Genomic DNA, 18,350 nt, shown 5'->3' with positions numbered 1-18,350 from the left:
CTTTTACTTGTTTCAGTCATTTGACTGCGGCCATGCTGGAGCACCGCCTTTAGTCGAGAAAATCAACCCCAGGACTTATTCTTTGTAAGCCTAGTATTTATTCTATCGGTCTTTTTTTTGCCGAACTGCTAAGTTATGGGGACGTAAACACACCAGCATCGGTTGTCAAGCGGTGGTGGGGGGACAAACACAGACACACAAACACACATACATATATATATACATATATACGACAGGCTTCTTTCAGTTTCCGTCTACCAAATCCACTCACAAGGCTTTGGTCGGCCCGAGGCTATAGTAGAAGACACTTGCCCAAGGTGCCAAGCAGTGGGACTGAACCCGGAACCATGTGGTTCGTAAGCAAGCTACACACACACACACACACACAATATTTTATAAGATTTTTCATGCAACAATGTCCAACCTACTTTCCTGTGTACACACACACACACACCTCCACACTTATACTGACATATAGAAAGATAGATAGACAGTGAGCTGGTGCTCAGCAGTTTGTGCCCACTATTGACAAGTAACAATAACTATTGCTGACAACTAATACTCAGCCTGTGCTAGATCTTATAACAATTACTATATGACAGCAGCAATCTATACACAGTATATATATTACATAGCAAAATTCTTCCTGTCATAACATAAAGGGCTAATGAAAAGTTTCCTTTCATCTGCTAGATTCTATCAGTACAATTGACATTCCAAAAATTCTCAACTTTTTTTTTTTGTTTGGTCATACACATATTCACATATACATACATGTAGATTTGAGGGAGCCTCTATATGGTCACTCGAACTGCTAGAAATAACAGACAAATTTCCCTTAACCCTTTAGCATTTAAACTGGCCATATCTGGTCCTAATATTCTACCTCTTTTATGTTCAGACTGGCCAGATTCTACCTTTCACATCTACCATACAATGTCATTATAAAAATAATCATATCATTGAAATCACAAAGCTATGAGATAATGCATGATTAATTCAAAACTATGTGAATAAATAAGTATTACATGTATTCAGTTGCTAATGGATTAAGTCATAACCTATCTTCTTAAAAGGTCATATTAGATAATTGTAGCTCTTACAACTCCTTAAAAAGACAAACTGGTCATGGTTGGAATGCTTTTTGCATTGTCTGCTCAATTATGGTTGACCTGAAACTAAGTACAACATAAATATATGCAAGGAGATGCTGTAAAGTTTCTGACTTTAGGTAAAAGAAAAAACAGGAGGATCAGTTAATTATGATTTCATTCAATGTATTTCCCTCTGATTCACTTATTGCAGCAGTCCTTCAGTTTTTCTAAGCCCTGTATAAAAACTCAAAAGGTTGGTCCTCCAACTAGGCCTTTAGTGGTACCCTTAAAGCCAGGAACTTTTCAGCACTCCCTCCTATATCATGGTTATGTCAGTACAGCGAAGTTTTCGTAGGTACAGTTGTGGCTGTATGGTAAGTTTGCTTCCCGACCACATAGTTCCCGGTTCAATCCCACTGTGTGGAACCAAGGCTGACCAAAGCCTTATGAGTGGATTTGGCAAACAGAAACTGAAAGAGACTCATCATATATAGGAGTCTATATCTATGTGTGAGTCTATGTTGTCTTCCACTTTATTGCATGACAACCAGTGTTGGTTTGTTTACATCCTGCAATTTACTAGTTTCACATAGCAAATTAATAGAATAAGTACCAGGCTATAAAGAATATGTACTGGCATGAATTTGTTTGATTAAAATCTTTCAAGACTGTAACCCCAGTATGACCACAGTCCAATGACTGAAACAAGTAAAAGATGATATTGTTGTCTAAACTAATAACAAGCTTTATTTGGTTTGATATTTTCCCCTTTCTATTTTGAAATAACATAACGGTTTCAATTTTTGGCATAAGTCCAGCAATTATAAGGCAGGGAGTAAGTTGATTACATTGACCCCAGTACTCAACTGATATTTTTTTTATCGACCTTGAAAGGATGAAAGGTAAAGTCGACTTCCACAGAATTTGAACTCAGAACATAAGGATCGACAAAATGCCACCAAGCAGTTTGCCCAGTGTGCTAACAATTCTGCCACCACACCTTATTTTGAAATAACATCATAACACTTCAAAAGATATTAACAATAAGAGTCACGTGTGCATACGTGCACACCTGTTAATAGAATTTGTGTTTATTATTTGAAATAAAATGGAACAGTTCAGGCATGAAGTCGAGAGTTGCTATTGTTGAGTTGTTAAAAGCACTTTGACTGTTTTACCCCGTAAGTTGTAGTTTAACTGTCATGGAAGAAGAAAAGCAAAATGAGGAAGTCATATCAGAATGTGAATTAACAGACATTGCAATCAATTTTAAAAAGAACATATAGTTGAACTGAAACAGGAATTATGTAAAAACATGAGAGAGAGAGAGAGAGAAATTGTAATTTTGACTCAAGACCAGCAATTGTAGGGAAGTGGGTTAGTCAGTGACATTGACCCCCACACAACCTCTGTAGAATTTCAACTCAGAATGTCAAGGGTTAGAAGGAATACTGCAAAACCTTTTTTCCAGTGTTCTAATGATTCTTACACCTCACTGCTCGAGAGAAATTATAAATAATATAAATTGGAGGAAAACTGTTGATAAAATGCTACAAAGAAAATTAAATGAAGACCATTTTGTTTAGATATGAGTGTGATATTCAAGATATCAAGATTTATTTCCTTTACTGTGGTTAAAATGTAAGTGGAAATAGTATATGCCATTTTGCAGCTTTTTATTTTTTTGTTATTTGTTTCTGCTCTGTGGGTATGTATGTATAGTTCGAATGTACAGAAAACAAAAGACAGAGCCTATACCTTTTACAGAAAGGGAAGAGAGGAACAAAAATAGAGAGAAAAAAATGAATATATATATATATATATATATATATATATATATATATATATATATATATTGATATTGATATCTAACATAGACACAAGGCAACTAATTTTGTGGCAGGACAGATTATATTTGATTAAATCAATCCAGTTGACTCTTACTTATTTTATTTGTCTTGGTAGGACGAAAGGCTCCAACAACCTGGACTGGATTTAAACTCTGTCTGAATACTGTAAAGTGATGGCATATGGTTTACATGTGTGGATGAGAATGTTGAGCTCATAATTGTAAGATCATAGTTTCAATTCCTGCGACAGGCAGTGCATTGTGTTCTTGAGCAAAAAACTTCATTTTACATTGCTGTAATCCATTCAGCTGTAAATGAGTTCCTGCAATATCTGGGAAGTTAACCCTGTGACAGGTCTGCCTCCCATTCAGGAGTGAGTGTTGTAATCTCAGACACTTATATACCATGGAAACGAGTTTAAGCTCTGGCCTTGTGAGTCCTAAATACTGTAAAGTGTTTTGTCCAGCTCTCCTTCAATTCTGTCATCCAGCACCATTTTTTAGCCCATTAGCATTCAGATTATTCAGTCAAATGTAATATTTATTTATTTATTCACGTGAATTGCTCGTGCATTATCTTGTAGCTTCAAGATATTGATGGTGTGATTGTTTTATCCTTAGAATGACATTGCATGTAGGTGTGAGAGGTTGGATCTGGCCAGTTTAAACATAAAACAGGTTGAATATTTGGACCAGATTTAGCTGGTTTGAATGTTAAAGGATTAAGGCATATTTTGCAAATGTAAACTTCTTTTAAACAATAATCTTAATATATAAAACAGAGTTTGTGTATGTGTGCATATGTTCCTTATGAATTTGAAAACTGAGTTGATGTATGAGGTATCAAAAGATTTAGTAATCTTTTGGCTACTAAATAAAGTATGTTTTTTGCACAACTCTTTTTTACTACAAAAGTAACCTCAAAAACAAGGTTGGGTTGCACAATTTTGAAGTCTTTAGCTAAGAGAGGCAACTCTGCTTGAACAATCTTTATGTCTTGGAGCATAATGAGAAACGGTTAAAATACATGGAGTTTTACCAGGGAATGAATCTTCGAAGATATACCGTCAACTTTATTAATATTATTTAGTAGATAATCTTTTAATGTGAAGTATGTTTGTCTGTGTTTTGTTTAGTCCAGAGTTGCCTCTGATGTAGCAGACCCATCACATAGTTTTTTTTTCTTCCTGAAATAGTGTAAATATTGATGAAAGGGTGTGTTTTAAAAGAGATTTGACTGCTATTTGTAGTAGCTCAAGTTATCACAGACACACCTCTGTGTATGTGTTTTGTTGTGGTGAAAAATATACTTTTTCTCAGAATATTTTGCACAATGATTTTTTTAAAGAAATCTGGACATCTTTCTTATTGCTAACCATTCAACTTCAAATTAATATTGTTAATTGTTGGAAGTGAAGTAGACTGAGATGTACATATAGTGTTATTGTATAGAGTGGAAGTTCAATACAAAGTTTTGATCTTGTGGTTAGTAATCCATTACCTTAAATTTGAAGCCGTTAAGTCTTTAAACATTATTTTACTGGGTTTAGTCTTTCGACTGTCATCATGATGGGGTATCATCTTCAAAAACTTAATTGATCATACTGCTAACATTGATGAACTGCTAACATTGAGACATAGTGGGACACAATACTCAATTTAACAACAAATGTAAAAGCACACACACACACACACACATACTAGGTGCAAGAATGTGGAACCATGTGGTTGAGAAGTTTGCTTCCCAACCACATGGTTCCATATTCAGTCCCTCTGCATGGTATCTTGGGCAAGTGTTTTCTACTATAGCCCTAGGCCAATCACAAACTTGTGACTGTATTCGGTAGACAGAAACTGCAGCGTTGTTCATCAAAAAAATAACTGAAAAACATGTTTATAAAAAAGATTTGTTTGTTTCATACTCCTCGTGTGCTGATTCTGCCCTTAAGAAAAGAACAAATAATACAATGTGGTTGTAGGTTATAACACCTGGTGCATTGCTCGTATAACAAAATAGAATAAATATCATATGGGTTTCTGTAATCTGTGTCGACATATAAAATAAGTGTAACATGTCCCACCACAAAATGCACATCCTCAGTATAACCAAAACCATATCACAAAGACTTACCTTTCTCCTTAGAGTCAGAAAAATATTTAATTCCCTAATAGGCATGAACTCTTAACAATGCTCAAATAAGACTTACAGTGAAGTACTACTCGAACATTTGGGACAGTCAGTGCTGTTGCTGTATACAAACATCCTAACCTGCATCAAAACAAAGACCACTACCACATTGATGGGTATGAAATTACTCACCATCACACTTCTATTTATATTCTAGAAATGTGCTGACTACTCGCTCTGCCTTTTACTTAGCTGATCTCAGGTCAATTCTTGTATTTATTCTTTCTTTACTCATCTCTCCTTCTCTTGTCTTCCATACTGTGTCAACTTTATCCCTTCCATCTCCCCCAAACACTGAACAATACACCCAATCCTTCATATCCAAAACTACCCTCTGGAGTTCTGTCCCTGCAATGTGATTTTCCTGCAGCAGACAACATGTAACTATTCAAGCAGAACTTTACATCAAAGTGGTTGTGAAAGCAATAATCACAGCTCCTTCCTGCAGACCAGACCAGACCAGACCAGATCAATGAAAATACTTTTTAAAATTATTTATTTTGCTGTCAATCCTACCATATATATTTCCTTTGCTGTCATTTCTGATTGGTTAACTTTTTGTTAGATATACATTGTTCCATAAGCAGTTTGTAAATAGCAATTTCACTGTTCTTGTTTTACTATCACAGTAATGATTTCCAATATACTAAACTCAACTGTTCTGACCTAGTATTTTTTTTATTACACTTGTCTTTGCCTTCTTGATTGAGTGTCATTCCCTTCTTAAAACCTACTCAGAACAATAAATAAAGTAATCAGTCCTGAAAATGGTTAAAAGCATGAATGGTATCCAATCTAAAACTCTATCTCAAAAAGAAAACCATGATGTGTGCAAATGCACAACTGTCATAAGACCCACAAGGCTAACCTTAAGACTTAGTTGTACTCTATGCTTAAAATAATATCTCTCTCAAACCGTCTTTTATACATGTCATTTCTACTGTCTCACACTTCAAAACTAGCAAAACCACACTAACCCACTGTTCACTTCTAATTACAAATGACTTTTCCTGCAGTCAATGAGGAGCCTTTACATGGTTGTTCAACCTAATATAACTATCAACCAAATGTTCTCCAAATCATATTTTATCTTCTTAATTATAGAAAGAAAACATTAGATAATGAATAATGTCCTGCATATTGGTTTCAAATTTTTGGCACAAAGCCAGCAAGTTCGAGGGACGGGATAAGTCGATTATATTGACCACACTGCTGAACTGACACTTATTTTATCGAACCCGAAAGGATGAAAGGCAAAATCGACTGTAGCAGAATTTGAGCTCAAAATGTAAAGACAGACAAAATGCCGTTGAGCATTTTGCCTGACATGCTAATGATTCTGCCAGCTGTAGTTACACCAAAGACAAGTTGGTCATAACTGGAATACTTTGAAAATATGGTGGTTGTGTGACTTCTTGATCAAAATTAACTTGGGGCAAAACTACAAGAAAAACAACACCAAAAGCACTTTTCCTTTGCATCACTGAAGAAAACAATGTTAGATATTGTTGTAATTTCTTATTGAAGAGATGAGCTGCAGACTCAGCAGTAAATGAGATGTTCCAAAATGGCTCCTCACATTGAACAAAAACAAAGGTTTATGGATAACTTTATGAGTTAACTCATTATAATTGTCAACTTTGGTAACCCCATGTAGAAGTGCATGGGTTAGTGGTTAGGGTGTTGGACTCATGATCATAAGATTGTAGTTTCAATTCCTGGACCAAGCAACACATTGTGTTCTTGAGTAAAACACTTTATTTCACATTGCTCCAGTCCACTCAGCTGGCAAAAACGAGTAAACCTGTGCTGGACTGGCGTTCTGTCCAGGTGGGGAATATATACACCACAGAAACTGGGAAACCAACCCTATGAGTGTATATGACTCAGGATGGAACTTTTTCTGTAGCCCTCTAATGTGTGAGGATATAACATATCTAATCAATGAACTTAGATATAATTAACTAACAAATGAGATCGTATTCATTGACTTCTTATTAACAAGAATTTTTGTTTTGCTTTGGAACTAAAGGGAGCTACTTCTCTTGTTTCACCTCTTGTGCGAGGACATTTCTCATTCTTCAATCTTAACTCTTTAGTCACAATTAATTACACATGACATTGAAATTTTGTTGTGTCGTCCCTTACCTCTCCTTTCTATTTAATTTAACACTCAATAATCACATAGCTTGATAGTTTCTATTAATGCCCTTCACAGACCACAACTTGTACTTTGAAACTTCTATAATGTTTATTGTGTTGTTATTGTAAACATCTTGTTTCCTTGTCTGTTAATTAGAATTGTTCTTCTATATTTAACATGACAGAATTTTAGAAGTCATTCACATCTAATTATTTCCTGTTTGGTCACACAAACACACAAACACACAAATGTGTATGATGATGATCATTATCATTACCTTTATTATTGTTTGATTTTCTTTTTTTTTTTTTTTGATATAATCACATGTATTTTATTTATGAATATATACATAATACAAAACACGCTTAAACAACACGGCACTTATAGGAGACAAGCCAAAACAAATACCTCCCAGAGTGCATTCTTTTATTGGTTCCTTTTATTGAACTGCAGTCTTGCTGGAACATTGATTTCAAGTACATTCAGTACTTATTTCAGTGTGGTACTTATTTCATCACTCTCTGTAGAATGGCCAGGTTACCTTTTGGAGTAAAAAGATACAACTCAGCACACCAATTTACACAGCTATAAACAAATATCCTCCTCCTCCTCCTCCTCCTCATCATCATCGTTTAGCATCCATTTTTCTATGCTGGTATGTGTTAACTGATTTGATAGGAGCCAATGAGTCAGAAGATTGCACAAAGCTCTATTGTCTGCTTTGGATGGATGCCCTTCCTAATGCCAACCACTTCACAGAATCTATTGGTTTATATGGTACCAGCACAAGTGAGCTCAACAAGTAATTCACAAGACAAGACCCCCACATCTGAGGAGTTGTAGTTTTAAGGGGGGTAGCTTTATGCTAGGTGATGAGCAGTTAAGATATGATAAAGGAGACAAAAACAGGTGTCTTACAATAGAGGAGATATGTGGCTGCCTTAGTTGGGAAAAGAAAAGATAGTGGTAAAGAGGTATAAGTGTGTGCTCACACACACACACACACACACACTTAATGGATTTCTGTACACTTATCTCTAAGCTATTATAATTCTATTCATAAGCCAATTCAAGGCTACAGCGAAAGACATCTCCCTAAGGTACTGCATCAGGAAATCAAATCTAGATTCAAAGTGAGTGCAAAGTTAACTTCTTAACCATATTGTTATGTCCTTGCACATATATATATGTGAAGAATTCTGAATGAAAAGATTTCGAAATACTAAGCTATTTCATTTATGAGGGGGTGCTGAAAAGTTCCTGCCTTTTGGATAAAAGAAAATACAAGAGGATCGGTTAATTATGATTTTATTCAACAGATTCCTTTCTCAGATTCACACACTTATTACAACAGTCTTTCAGTTTTTCTAAGCTCTGTAAAAAGACTCAGAAAGTTGGGACACCAACCAGGCCTTTCATGATACCCTTAAAGCTAGGAATTTTTCACACACCCCCCTTGTATTTAATAACATGTAATATAAATAATAACATATTCAAGGATATTTTATTGTGTTACACTTGAGTATGTTTTTCATGTTTGTGATCAAATATTTGTGTGCCTATATCTATAAAATGTGTTGTATTTAACAGCCACACCTTTTCGATTTGTAACTACACTCCACTAGTTATTGATAAAAGTATATTAATATAATTCAAATACTATATTGATTACTGCTTTCTCTCCAAATTTAATGTTCTTGTTTGATGGTAGTGTTCTACTTTCAAATAACCTTCTTGACGCTAATATCATAAAGTGTCTTTGTTTTAAAAATAACTCAGTTTTTCAACCATTATCTTTCTATCTTTTTTTTTTTTATCTCTTGATGTTATATCTTGATATTTTTAATCAGAACAATCACAATCTATGATAAAGCATCATAGATAAGATCCTGCATCATTTTATGCAGTCTTAAATGTAACCTTTTATTTAGACAGTAAATTTTTTTGAGAAATTCGATTACTATTTCTAGCAGGTTAAGAATGGAATCCCTTCAATCATAGGTATTCAGTCAGTGCTGACCTTAGGCTAAACAACAACTGTACGATGCCTAATTAACTGCCATCTCTTGCTACTAAATTGAGAAATAAATTGTTATATTCATAATGAAATACATGCAGTGCACTTGATAATGCAACCAGCTAAAGTATTGCAGTGTTCAAATCCTTGTGCTTGCATTTGACTCTTTTTTTTTTTTGATAAAAACCATAGATTAGGTGAATTCTTAACTCGTAGACCCAATGATCAAAGATGTTCCAGCTTTGTTGATTCCATTTTTTACTGTAGACAGTATTTCTAGGACTATATTATCCATTATATTGTCTTTTAAGATGGTAGTATTCAATTTTAGGAAGATTTGACTGCTGTTGTTAGCTGATCAAGTGGCTACATAAAAACTCTCATTACCTAACTTGAGGATAAATGTCTACTGTTCAGAGGAAAATATATCTATGATTGGCTGGTGTTGTATCCAGGAAATTTGTCTCTCATCTATCTTCTTTTAACAAAAGGCATGATCAAACACTTGCCCGTAGTCCCTTATGATCCTGTCAAGAACTAAATTTAACCCTTTAGCATTCAGATTATTCTGTCTAACGTAATATTTATTTATTCACATTGTTTTGAATTAATCATGCATTATCTTGTAACTTTGAGATTTAAATGATGTGATTGTTTGTTTTTTAGAATGACATTGTAGGGTAGGTGTGAATAGTCAGATTTGGCTGGTTTGTTTATTGTGCTCAGCTCTTATTATTTCTTAAATGTAGTTCTTGGATGCATCTTAATCCTTTAGCATTTCAACCAACCATATCTGACCCTAATATTTTGCTTGTTTTGTGTTCAATGATGTGTTGTTATGTTGTACATAAATCAATGTTATATTAGATATTTTTTTCACATACTGGTTTCAAACTTTCAATTATAATCACACTGATGCATTGCTGCTTTCAGAGTTTTTAATTGATTATAAAGAACTCAATATTTGTTGTAATTAACCATTTTATCCCATATAAGATTGGTAAAATAAGTCTATCTTCATTTGAAAGGGCATAACTCAAACTTAATATACCAAAGTATTCTTTGCTCAACATACCAATTTTGTTTGGTCATTTTCTTCATCAACATTCACATCATATACATACACTGCCATGTAAAAAGCACCCAGTACACTCTGTAAAGTGATTGGCATTAGGGAGAGCATCCAGCCATAGAAACAAGCAAAATCAGACTGGAAACTGGTGCAGCTCTCCTGCTTGCCAGCTCTGGTTAAACTGTCCTACCCATGCCAGCATAGAAAATGGATGTTAAATGATGATGATATGATGGGCTCCACAGTTTCCAGCTACCAAATTGTATTCTCAAGGCATTGGTCAATCTGGAATTATGGTAGAAGAGACATATTCTCAAAGTATTTTGCAGTGGGATTGAACTGAAACCATATGGTTGTGAAGTGAACTTCTTCACCAAGCAGTCATAATAAAGTTATAGTTCATCATATTTGCTTCTTTAAAAGACCTGTTTTCCACACTATTGGATGGAACCAAAATTGTGTGTTTCAAGAGGGGGGGGGGCTGTATTTAGTAAGATGTTAAAGTTGTTAGAGGGAGAGACTTGGTTGTTGATAAATTCAGTGATAATTTTATTAGTAAATAAGAGAAAATATTCTTGAAATATTCTTTTACTGGTTTCAGCCATGGCAGGGGACTGCCTTCACAGGGTTTTTAGCCAATGATATCTAATCCAGTATATAGTCAGGTGCTTAATTTATTGTATGGCTGTGTTATCTTTTAGTGTAAAGGAATATAATTTGAGACACCAATTTTATACTAGCACACACAGACACACATGCATATGCACGCACACGCACACACACAGAGGAAGGTCATCATCCTCAGAATTTCTGTCTACTGATATTCATTCCCATGCTATTAGTTACATTAGACAACACTTGTCCAAGATGTAGTGGAATTTATATGGCAGCAACGTGAATTTGTTAACCACACAGCCATGTCTGTACTTAAACTATTACCATATTTTCTGGCATTCAAACATCATCACTATCTTTTTAAATCTTGTTGCAGTTCACATAGAATTTTTGGTGCTCCAAAGTTGTCTTGGTTTATAGTTAACCTACCTAGTTAACCTACCTTTTTTGATTGTAAATTTTGGTCTGAAAATTTCAACTTGTGTGTTGGAAAAGAGTTAATCTGAATTTGCAGTGATCTGATAATCTTTTCCAATAAAATTATCTTTCTTTACTTGTCTTGTTTAATATTCAATTATTTATAAGTATTTTTTTTTTTTTCCACCAGGTAAAGTGCTACCTTGATAAACACAACTGCAGGGTCGTTATGGCTAGTGTATGTTCCAGTGACAAGGAGGAATTCTTGCAAATGAAGTCTCCAACAAAAACCGCAGAAGGTATTAAATATTCTAATGTATTTTTAATTGAAGGAAGAAAAAAATTTATGCTTATGAATTTGCTTTGCAAGATTGCTGATGTGAAATCATGTCTTGAAACAAATATTGTTATGTTTCAGGATGGTCATTTTTTTAATATTTCTTGCCAAATAAACACACACATTATATATTTGTTCTTCACTCATTTATTATTGTTCTTATTTTATCTTATGTCCGTTGTCACGCACCTGTGACCTCTTCAGTGACTCTTCCATCTAATGTATCTCCTCCTGTTCAGAGTGAAGAACGAATATATAGTGCATGTGTTTATTTGGCAAGAAAAAATAAACGACCATTCCAAAACAGAAGAAAATTTGTTTACCAGAACATGATATACTCATCTTCTGATGTTTTTTGTAGTTTTAGAATCATATTTTGGTTCATTGTGGTTATTATTGTTTATTTAGCCTCCGGTGAACTCAATAGAACACACTTAATGTCAAAGGTATTCCAACTGTGACCATCCTGACATATTTTGAGACAGAGTGTATTGTGAATTACACCAACTAATGAGTCTGTTTTTTTTTTTTAATCTTATTTATTTCTAAGATAGTGTGAAAAACCAATCTGCTTATAGAGAAATATAATTTTGCTTGGAAACAGGTGAGTGTTGATGACAGGAAGGGCATCTGGCCATACAAAATCTATTTCAACAAACTCCATCAGACCCTTACAAGCATGGAAAAGTGGATCCTAAATGATGATGTCCCAATAGACATCCACCTTCCATATTAAAGACTGTTTCCACTTTTTGATCAAGCCTTTTAATAAATAACAAATAACCAACAAAAAGACTTTGGGACCTACTAGTTTTCATAACCAGTTAATATTATCCACAATTATAATAAGGGGTTTATATCATATGTCAAACGTAGTTTGCTGAAAAGTGTGGGAATTAAATTCAATTAATTTTAAATTCACCTTGAGTAGGTGTCTTCTGCAGTAGTCCCAGGCTGACTAAATCTTTGTAAGTAGATTTTGGTAGATAGACACTGAAAGAAGCCCAACAAATCCATCGATCGATCGAGCGATTGATCGTAATATGCCTTTTATTAAAGCTGAAAAAATCTTCACAAACTGTTACTTAAAGTTTCACATTACTGTTTTTCAGATAGTTGTGATCGTATATCATCACAACTGTCTGATGAATGATATCATGAAATTGAGTAACAGGTTGTGAAGATATTTTTCAGCTTTAATAAAAAGTATATGTGTGTGTGTGTGTGTGTATCTTACTGTCTCTTTTCTTTGACATCATGTGATAGTTGTAAATGAGTGTCACCATAATAGTAGTGGTATCTTTTATTTCCATTATTCTGTGAAAACATATCTGGTCATGGGAAACATTACCTTACTTGGTAACAGGAAGGGCATCCAGCCATAGAAAATCTGCCTCAATAAAATTTCATGTGACCCATGCAAGCATGGAAAAGTGTAGGTCAAAATGATGATGATGATGGCATATATAGACTTACTTGGATGTTATAAGAATTATTAAGGTTTTGTGATTTAGCTTTTGAAAATACTATTTAGTATTAATAGAGGTTCATATATATGGTGTAGTTACAATAAACAATAAAATAACTATCAGTCTTTTTTTCTGATTTGTGTATTGACAAGTCTGGCTGTTATTTTTAGCAGAGTGAGTGACAATATAGTGGTTCTCCTTCATGGGCTCTTTGAAATTTTGGTAATCAGGTTAAAAAGGCTGCTTATTATGTTTTTATACAAAGATCCTTTTGACATTTAATTTCAATTTACTTTAACCATGAGGTTTCAGGATCAGTCCCACTGTGCAGCACCTTAGGCAAGTGTCATGTACTATAGTCCCAGGTCAACCAATGCCAAGTGAGTGAATTTAGTTGACAAAACTAGATACTATGAGGAAGCTCAGTGTGTGTGTGTGTGTGTGTGTGTGTATACATATGTGTGTGTATATGTTTGTGCTTGTCCCTCTGCCATTGCTTGACAATTGGTGTTGGGTTGGTTATGTCCCCATAACTTAGAATAAGTACAAAACTTAAAAAATGAGTACCAGAGTCAATTTGTTTGATTAATCTTTCAAGACAGTGATCCATCATGGTTGCAGTGTGTGTGTATATACATATGTGTATGTGTTTGTGTTTGTCCCATTGCTTGACTATTGGTGTTGGTTTGTTTATGTTCCCATAACTTAGAATAAGTACAAAAGTTAAAAAGATAAGTACCAAAATCAATTTGTTTGATTAATCGCTTTAAAACAGTGATCCAGCATGGTTACAGTTTGATGAGAAAAACTAGTAAAAGATAAATCAGTGTGATGACCGTATCAGAATGGCTTTCTCATTTTTCTCCTACATTTGAGGCCTTATGGCTAGGTTGGCCACATGATTTGGATAGTGGATAACTGGCTCCCAAAGATGGTCCTCTTCAAGGAGATCAAGACTGGAAGTAGGCTTCATGGATGTCCAAAACTTTGTTTCCATGATCATCTCAAGTGATCTCTCATTTTATACAATATCCCTACCACCACCACTTAGCTGGAGCTCCTGGCTGTTAATTAGAAGGCATGGAAGTCCGTATGTGATGCTAGAGTAGAGTGCTTTGAAACCCAATGCAAGAGACTTCAACAAGAGAGGAGGAGACACTGTCATTAACCCTCTGCAGCTGTTGTTTCAGTGTCCTCAGTGCCATAGGATCTGCATCTCTCGTATTGCTCTTGTCAGCCACGTCTGCTCTCATGAGAAACAATATGCTGGAGGTAGAGGAGGATGAATGACTTGGATCAACACTGTCATCACCTTTGATGAGTTGTTATGAGCAAGCAAGTTTGTGGCTGATATTTGAAATCTTTTATAGACAACTTATTTTGTGACCAAATATGTATGCTATGGTGTTATCTCTATGTATTTTGGGTGTTCAAATCAACAGTAGAACTCTTGTTTCTCTGAGGAAGATAACTTTATTTTGCAGTTATTGACTGAAATATTGATTTCAAATTTTGGCATGAGGCCAACAATTTTGGGGAAGGATCTAAGTCAGTTACATTGACCCCAGTGCTCAACTCCAAAAGGATGAAAGGCAAAGTCAACCTCAGCAGAATTTGAACTCCGAACATAAAGATGGGTGAAATGCCACTAAGCATTTTTCTCAGCATCCTAACAATTCTGCCAGCTTGCCATCTTCATTGACTGAAATATTAAGAATAGTTACTAGAACTGAAAGCTATTTGCAACAGATAGTGAGAATGGCTATCTGTTTAAATGAAAGTATGTCTAAAAGAACCACTACAAGCAGTAATGGCACCAAGACAGTTCTCTGAGTGACTACACTCAGAATAAGTTTCCTGTGTGGAAACTCATTAGCTGCAACTGTCTGACTTCTACTGTTACAAAAATCATGCGACCACTTCCCTAATTTACCAGTTGTGCTAAGATCATGTAGTTTGTGATTAACTTTACTGAAGATCTTCATAAAATTTCAATAAAATCATATTCACATTTGAATGGTTGAGAATCTCTTTCAGTATCCAATCGTAATGCTGTATGAGTCGAGTGTCAGTTAATAAACAAACTATTTTCTTCTAAAGTTTGTTCCTCATTCATTTAATGTTACAGAAACTTGGTACTGAGCATTAGATGTATTAGGTACTGAGATTCATGAAACAATTTACTTTGTGTCTGTGTTGTGTGTGTATGTAAGGGGTGTTATTGATTCTAACTATTTGGGCACTGATATTGGCTTTAACTAATTTCTCATATAATTTAACAATTTGGCAACTTCTCCGTTTATTAATTTCAAGAGGTACCGGAAATATATAGAATAATTACTAATTGCTGTCTGTAATATCCACAAACAAACAAGCAGGAAAGACTACAGACATTGCTACTCTGTAATTAGACATGATACTTTTTTTAATCAATTGTTGTATGTCATTATCTTTTATAGTTATTGTTTTTATTTTGGATGCAATATATATATTTCAAAATTCTATTCTTGCAGTTGTTCTTCCTGTCATTATATTAATAGTTTATCTTATAAAAATGCCAAACGTTGATTTCCTCGAAATTCTGTAGTATTATTGTCCTTTTTTTAGTGTCTAATAAAACAAAGATATTTACTATAGCATATTATGAAATGTTTCATACATGTATGTTCAACTCATTCTAGCATTGATCATGAACAGTAACTGATGTTTGTTTGTTTGTATTTATATGTGTGTGTGTGTGTATTTATATGTTTGTGTTTATATTATAATGCATTTGCAGTGCTGTCATTATAAAATTTCCACATTTAAAAGTCACATCGAAATGTTAGTGCATGATTTCAAATACCACCAAAGATAGAATAACAATTTAAATAATTATTTCACACTGAAATTTGTTTATTATTCTAAAATATTCAGGTTTATTTGCTCTTTAAATTGGATTTAATTTTAACAGTGGTTGAATATATATAAAATATATAAAATTAACAGCTCACTTCATAGAGCAGAATACCAGAATATTTTAAAAGTGTAATCAAATTTAAATGTGAAACAATGAAAGAATAAATTATTTTCTATGGTATTTGCAACCATGTACCAACTTTTCAAAGATATGATTTTTTTTAAAAGGAGTAATTTTAGTATATTTAATCTCAAACAGCTTGTGCACAATGTTCATAGTCTGACTTCATTCAAGGATCTCCAAACAGCTACTTGATATGTCTGTACAAGACACCATGAAGCTTGCCAGAGAAGATTCCTCTTGGAAGATATTGCAAACTGAAAAAGTATCTTGAAAGATGCTTGCAGTCTTGTATTCTCTTAAAGATGGGGAGTCTTTGTGCTATTTATTTTCTGTGCCTGTTTACCATCCAACCCTCTGGAACTTTGTCATTATCACCAGGATAACATGACAGAAGACTAACTGCATCAAGCGTTACAATAGTAAAAAAAAAAAACAAGTGCTGTGCCTCATTGGAAACACTGTACAGTCCTTGGCTGGCAAATATCTTGAACAGTAAGGACTGGCAGCTCCAGTTTTCAGATGAGAGATTCTTCAGGCAACCAGCTATGACATCCAACAACCTGAAGAGTATGGCCATCAAAATTAATCACTGCTGGTTCTGGATAAAAGAGTGCTTATACCCAGATCAAACTAGTGGTGACATCTGACTCAAAAGGAAAAACTTTCTTTGATGCTTTTAATGGCACAAGCAAAACTTTTTTGACCAACCTAATTTTGGTAAAAAGTTTGTTCACTTGAGTAGATTGATATTGCAGTGATTTCATCTGGAAATGCTGTAGTTTGGCTCACAGATGGGACTGTTTATTCTGCTTTTAAACAACCACTCAACCTTATACATAATGTCTGTCCTGTGTGTAGCATTGGCAAAGATTCTGGAGCAGGCCAAGCTAAAAGTATGAGATGAGTGCACAATATCCCACAAACTTCCATTTGAAGCTTTTGATCATGTTAGAAGTTCTCAGAAGTAACACCAATATCATAGGTGGAGTTGCAGTCCTGCTCTGATGATTTCAAACAAACTGCCAGTCATCCAAAAAGGTATGCTAGTTGATGTTTTGAAAGCATGCCTCAAAGCAACCTGTTTTTGGAAATGACAGGGAAAAAAAAAAAACTTCATCTTACAACCAACACAAAAGATGCACATAACAGAGATGTCTTGGCAGCTCAATTTGCAAGTTTTATTTCACATGGGAAATATGGTTAGCTATCCACTGACACGACCGGAGATGACACAATACAAAAAAAATTGTAGAACAGTCATCAACATATTTCACAAAATGCTAAGAGTTTTTCCCAGCCTCTAATAGAGTTATAGAAACTGTGCCTTGCTTTTTGAATGTACCATTCTTGCTACTAAAGATGACTGTGTTCAAGCAAATAATACCAGCTCAATCCAGATGGAATAAGTTCATTCTGTAGTTGATGTTAACAATGCTGCCAACCATCCAATTTACAACTTCAGTTTCTAGTGACATTGTTTTTTTCTATGTCCATCAGCAAGTCTTAGGGATCTGTTGGGGTTGCTTAAGTTGAACAAGTCTAGGTTTCTTTCAGTCAGTTTTATGTTGCATGCTCATGTGTTGAGCTTGTAATAATTCGACCATGCGAACCAAAGGAGATGGCGACGTAGACGGAAAAGGCTCCTTTTTACCATGTCGCACAGTCGAACACAAAACTAAGATATATAAGATAGAAGGCTCCTCGTGAGAGATACGAGCCACAGTGCCAGTAAAAGAACTTAGGACAAACACAACCGTTAGATATATAATGAGAGTAAGTTTATTAACATAGTGAAACTGTTGTGTCTGTGAATGCGATATATATAAATAACACAGTAGATATGTCAGGCCTTCGTGTACAAGAGAATGTATACAACAATGTGAAGTAACGGACAGTCGTATAAGCAATAGTGTGTGTACAATATGTGAGAGCACAAGTGTGCTTGTGAATGAGAGGAAACACAGAACATAGAAAGAGTGTCTGTAACATAGGCTACAAGTCTCAAACACTGAGATAGAGAAATATCAGTTCGTATTAGAGTTACACAAGGAGATAGATTGTTCATACGCAGTTAGTTAATATGTGTGTTGAGCGTCGAATGCTGTGACCGTTTACCTGATACGGAAT

At 34.6% G+C, this 18,350-nt stretch overlaps 1 protein-coding gene across 10 annotated transcripts in view; it reads left to right on the top strand.

Annotated features, from left to right (window-relative positions):
- LOC106867406 (tripartite motif-containing protein 2) overlaps positions 1–18,350 on the top strand; it is a 146,690-nt gene that overhangs the window by 103,654 nt on the left and 24,686 nt on the right. For 9 of the 10 annotated variants that reach the window (XM_014912271.2, XM_014912270.2, XM_014912269.2 and 6 more), the window contains one exon: positions 11,586–11,694. In XM_014912271.2, coding sequence (XP_014767757.1) covers positions 11,625–11,694 — 70 coding nt within the window. In that variant the 5' untranslated portion in view covers positions 11,586–11,624. Of the gene's footprint in view, positions 1–11,585; positions 11,695–18,350 lie in introns of those variants that run through there. The other variant, XM_052977174.1, reaches the window with a different exon arrangement.

Source organism: Octopus bimaculoides, chromosome 2 (genome assembly GCF_001194135.2).
Source record: "Octopus bimaculoides isolate UCB-OBI-ISO-001 chromosome 2, ASM119413v2, whole genome shotgun sequence".
NCBI lineage: Eukaryota > Metazoa > Mollusca > Cephalopoda > Octopoda > Octopodidae > Octopus > Octopus bimaculoides.
The sequence above is the reverse complement of the archived record's forward strand: the minus strand, read 5'-3'. Positions and strand labels throughout refer to the sequence as shown.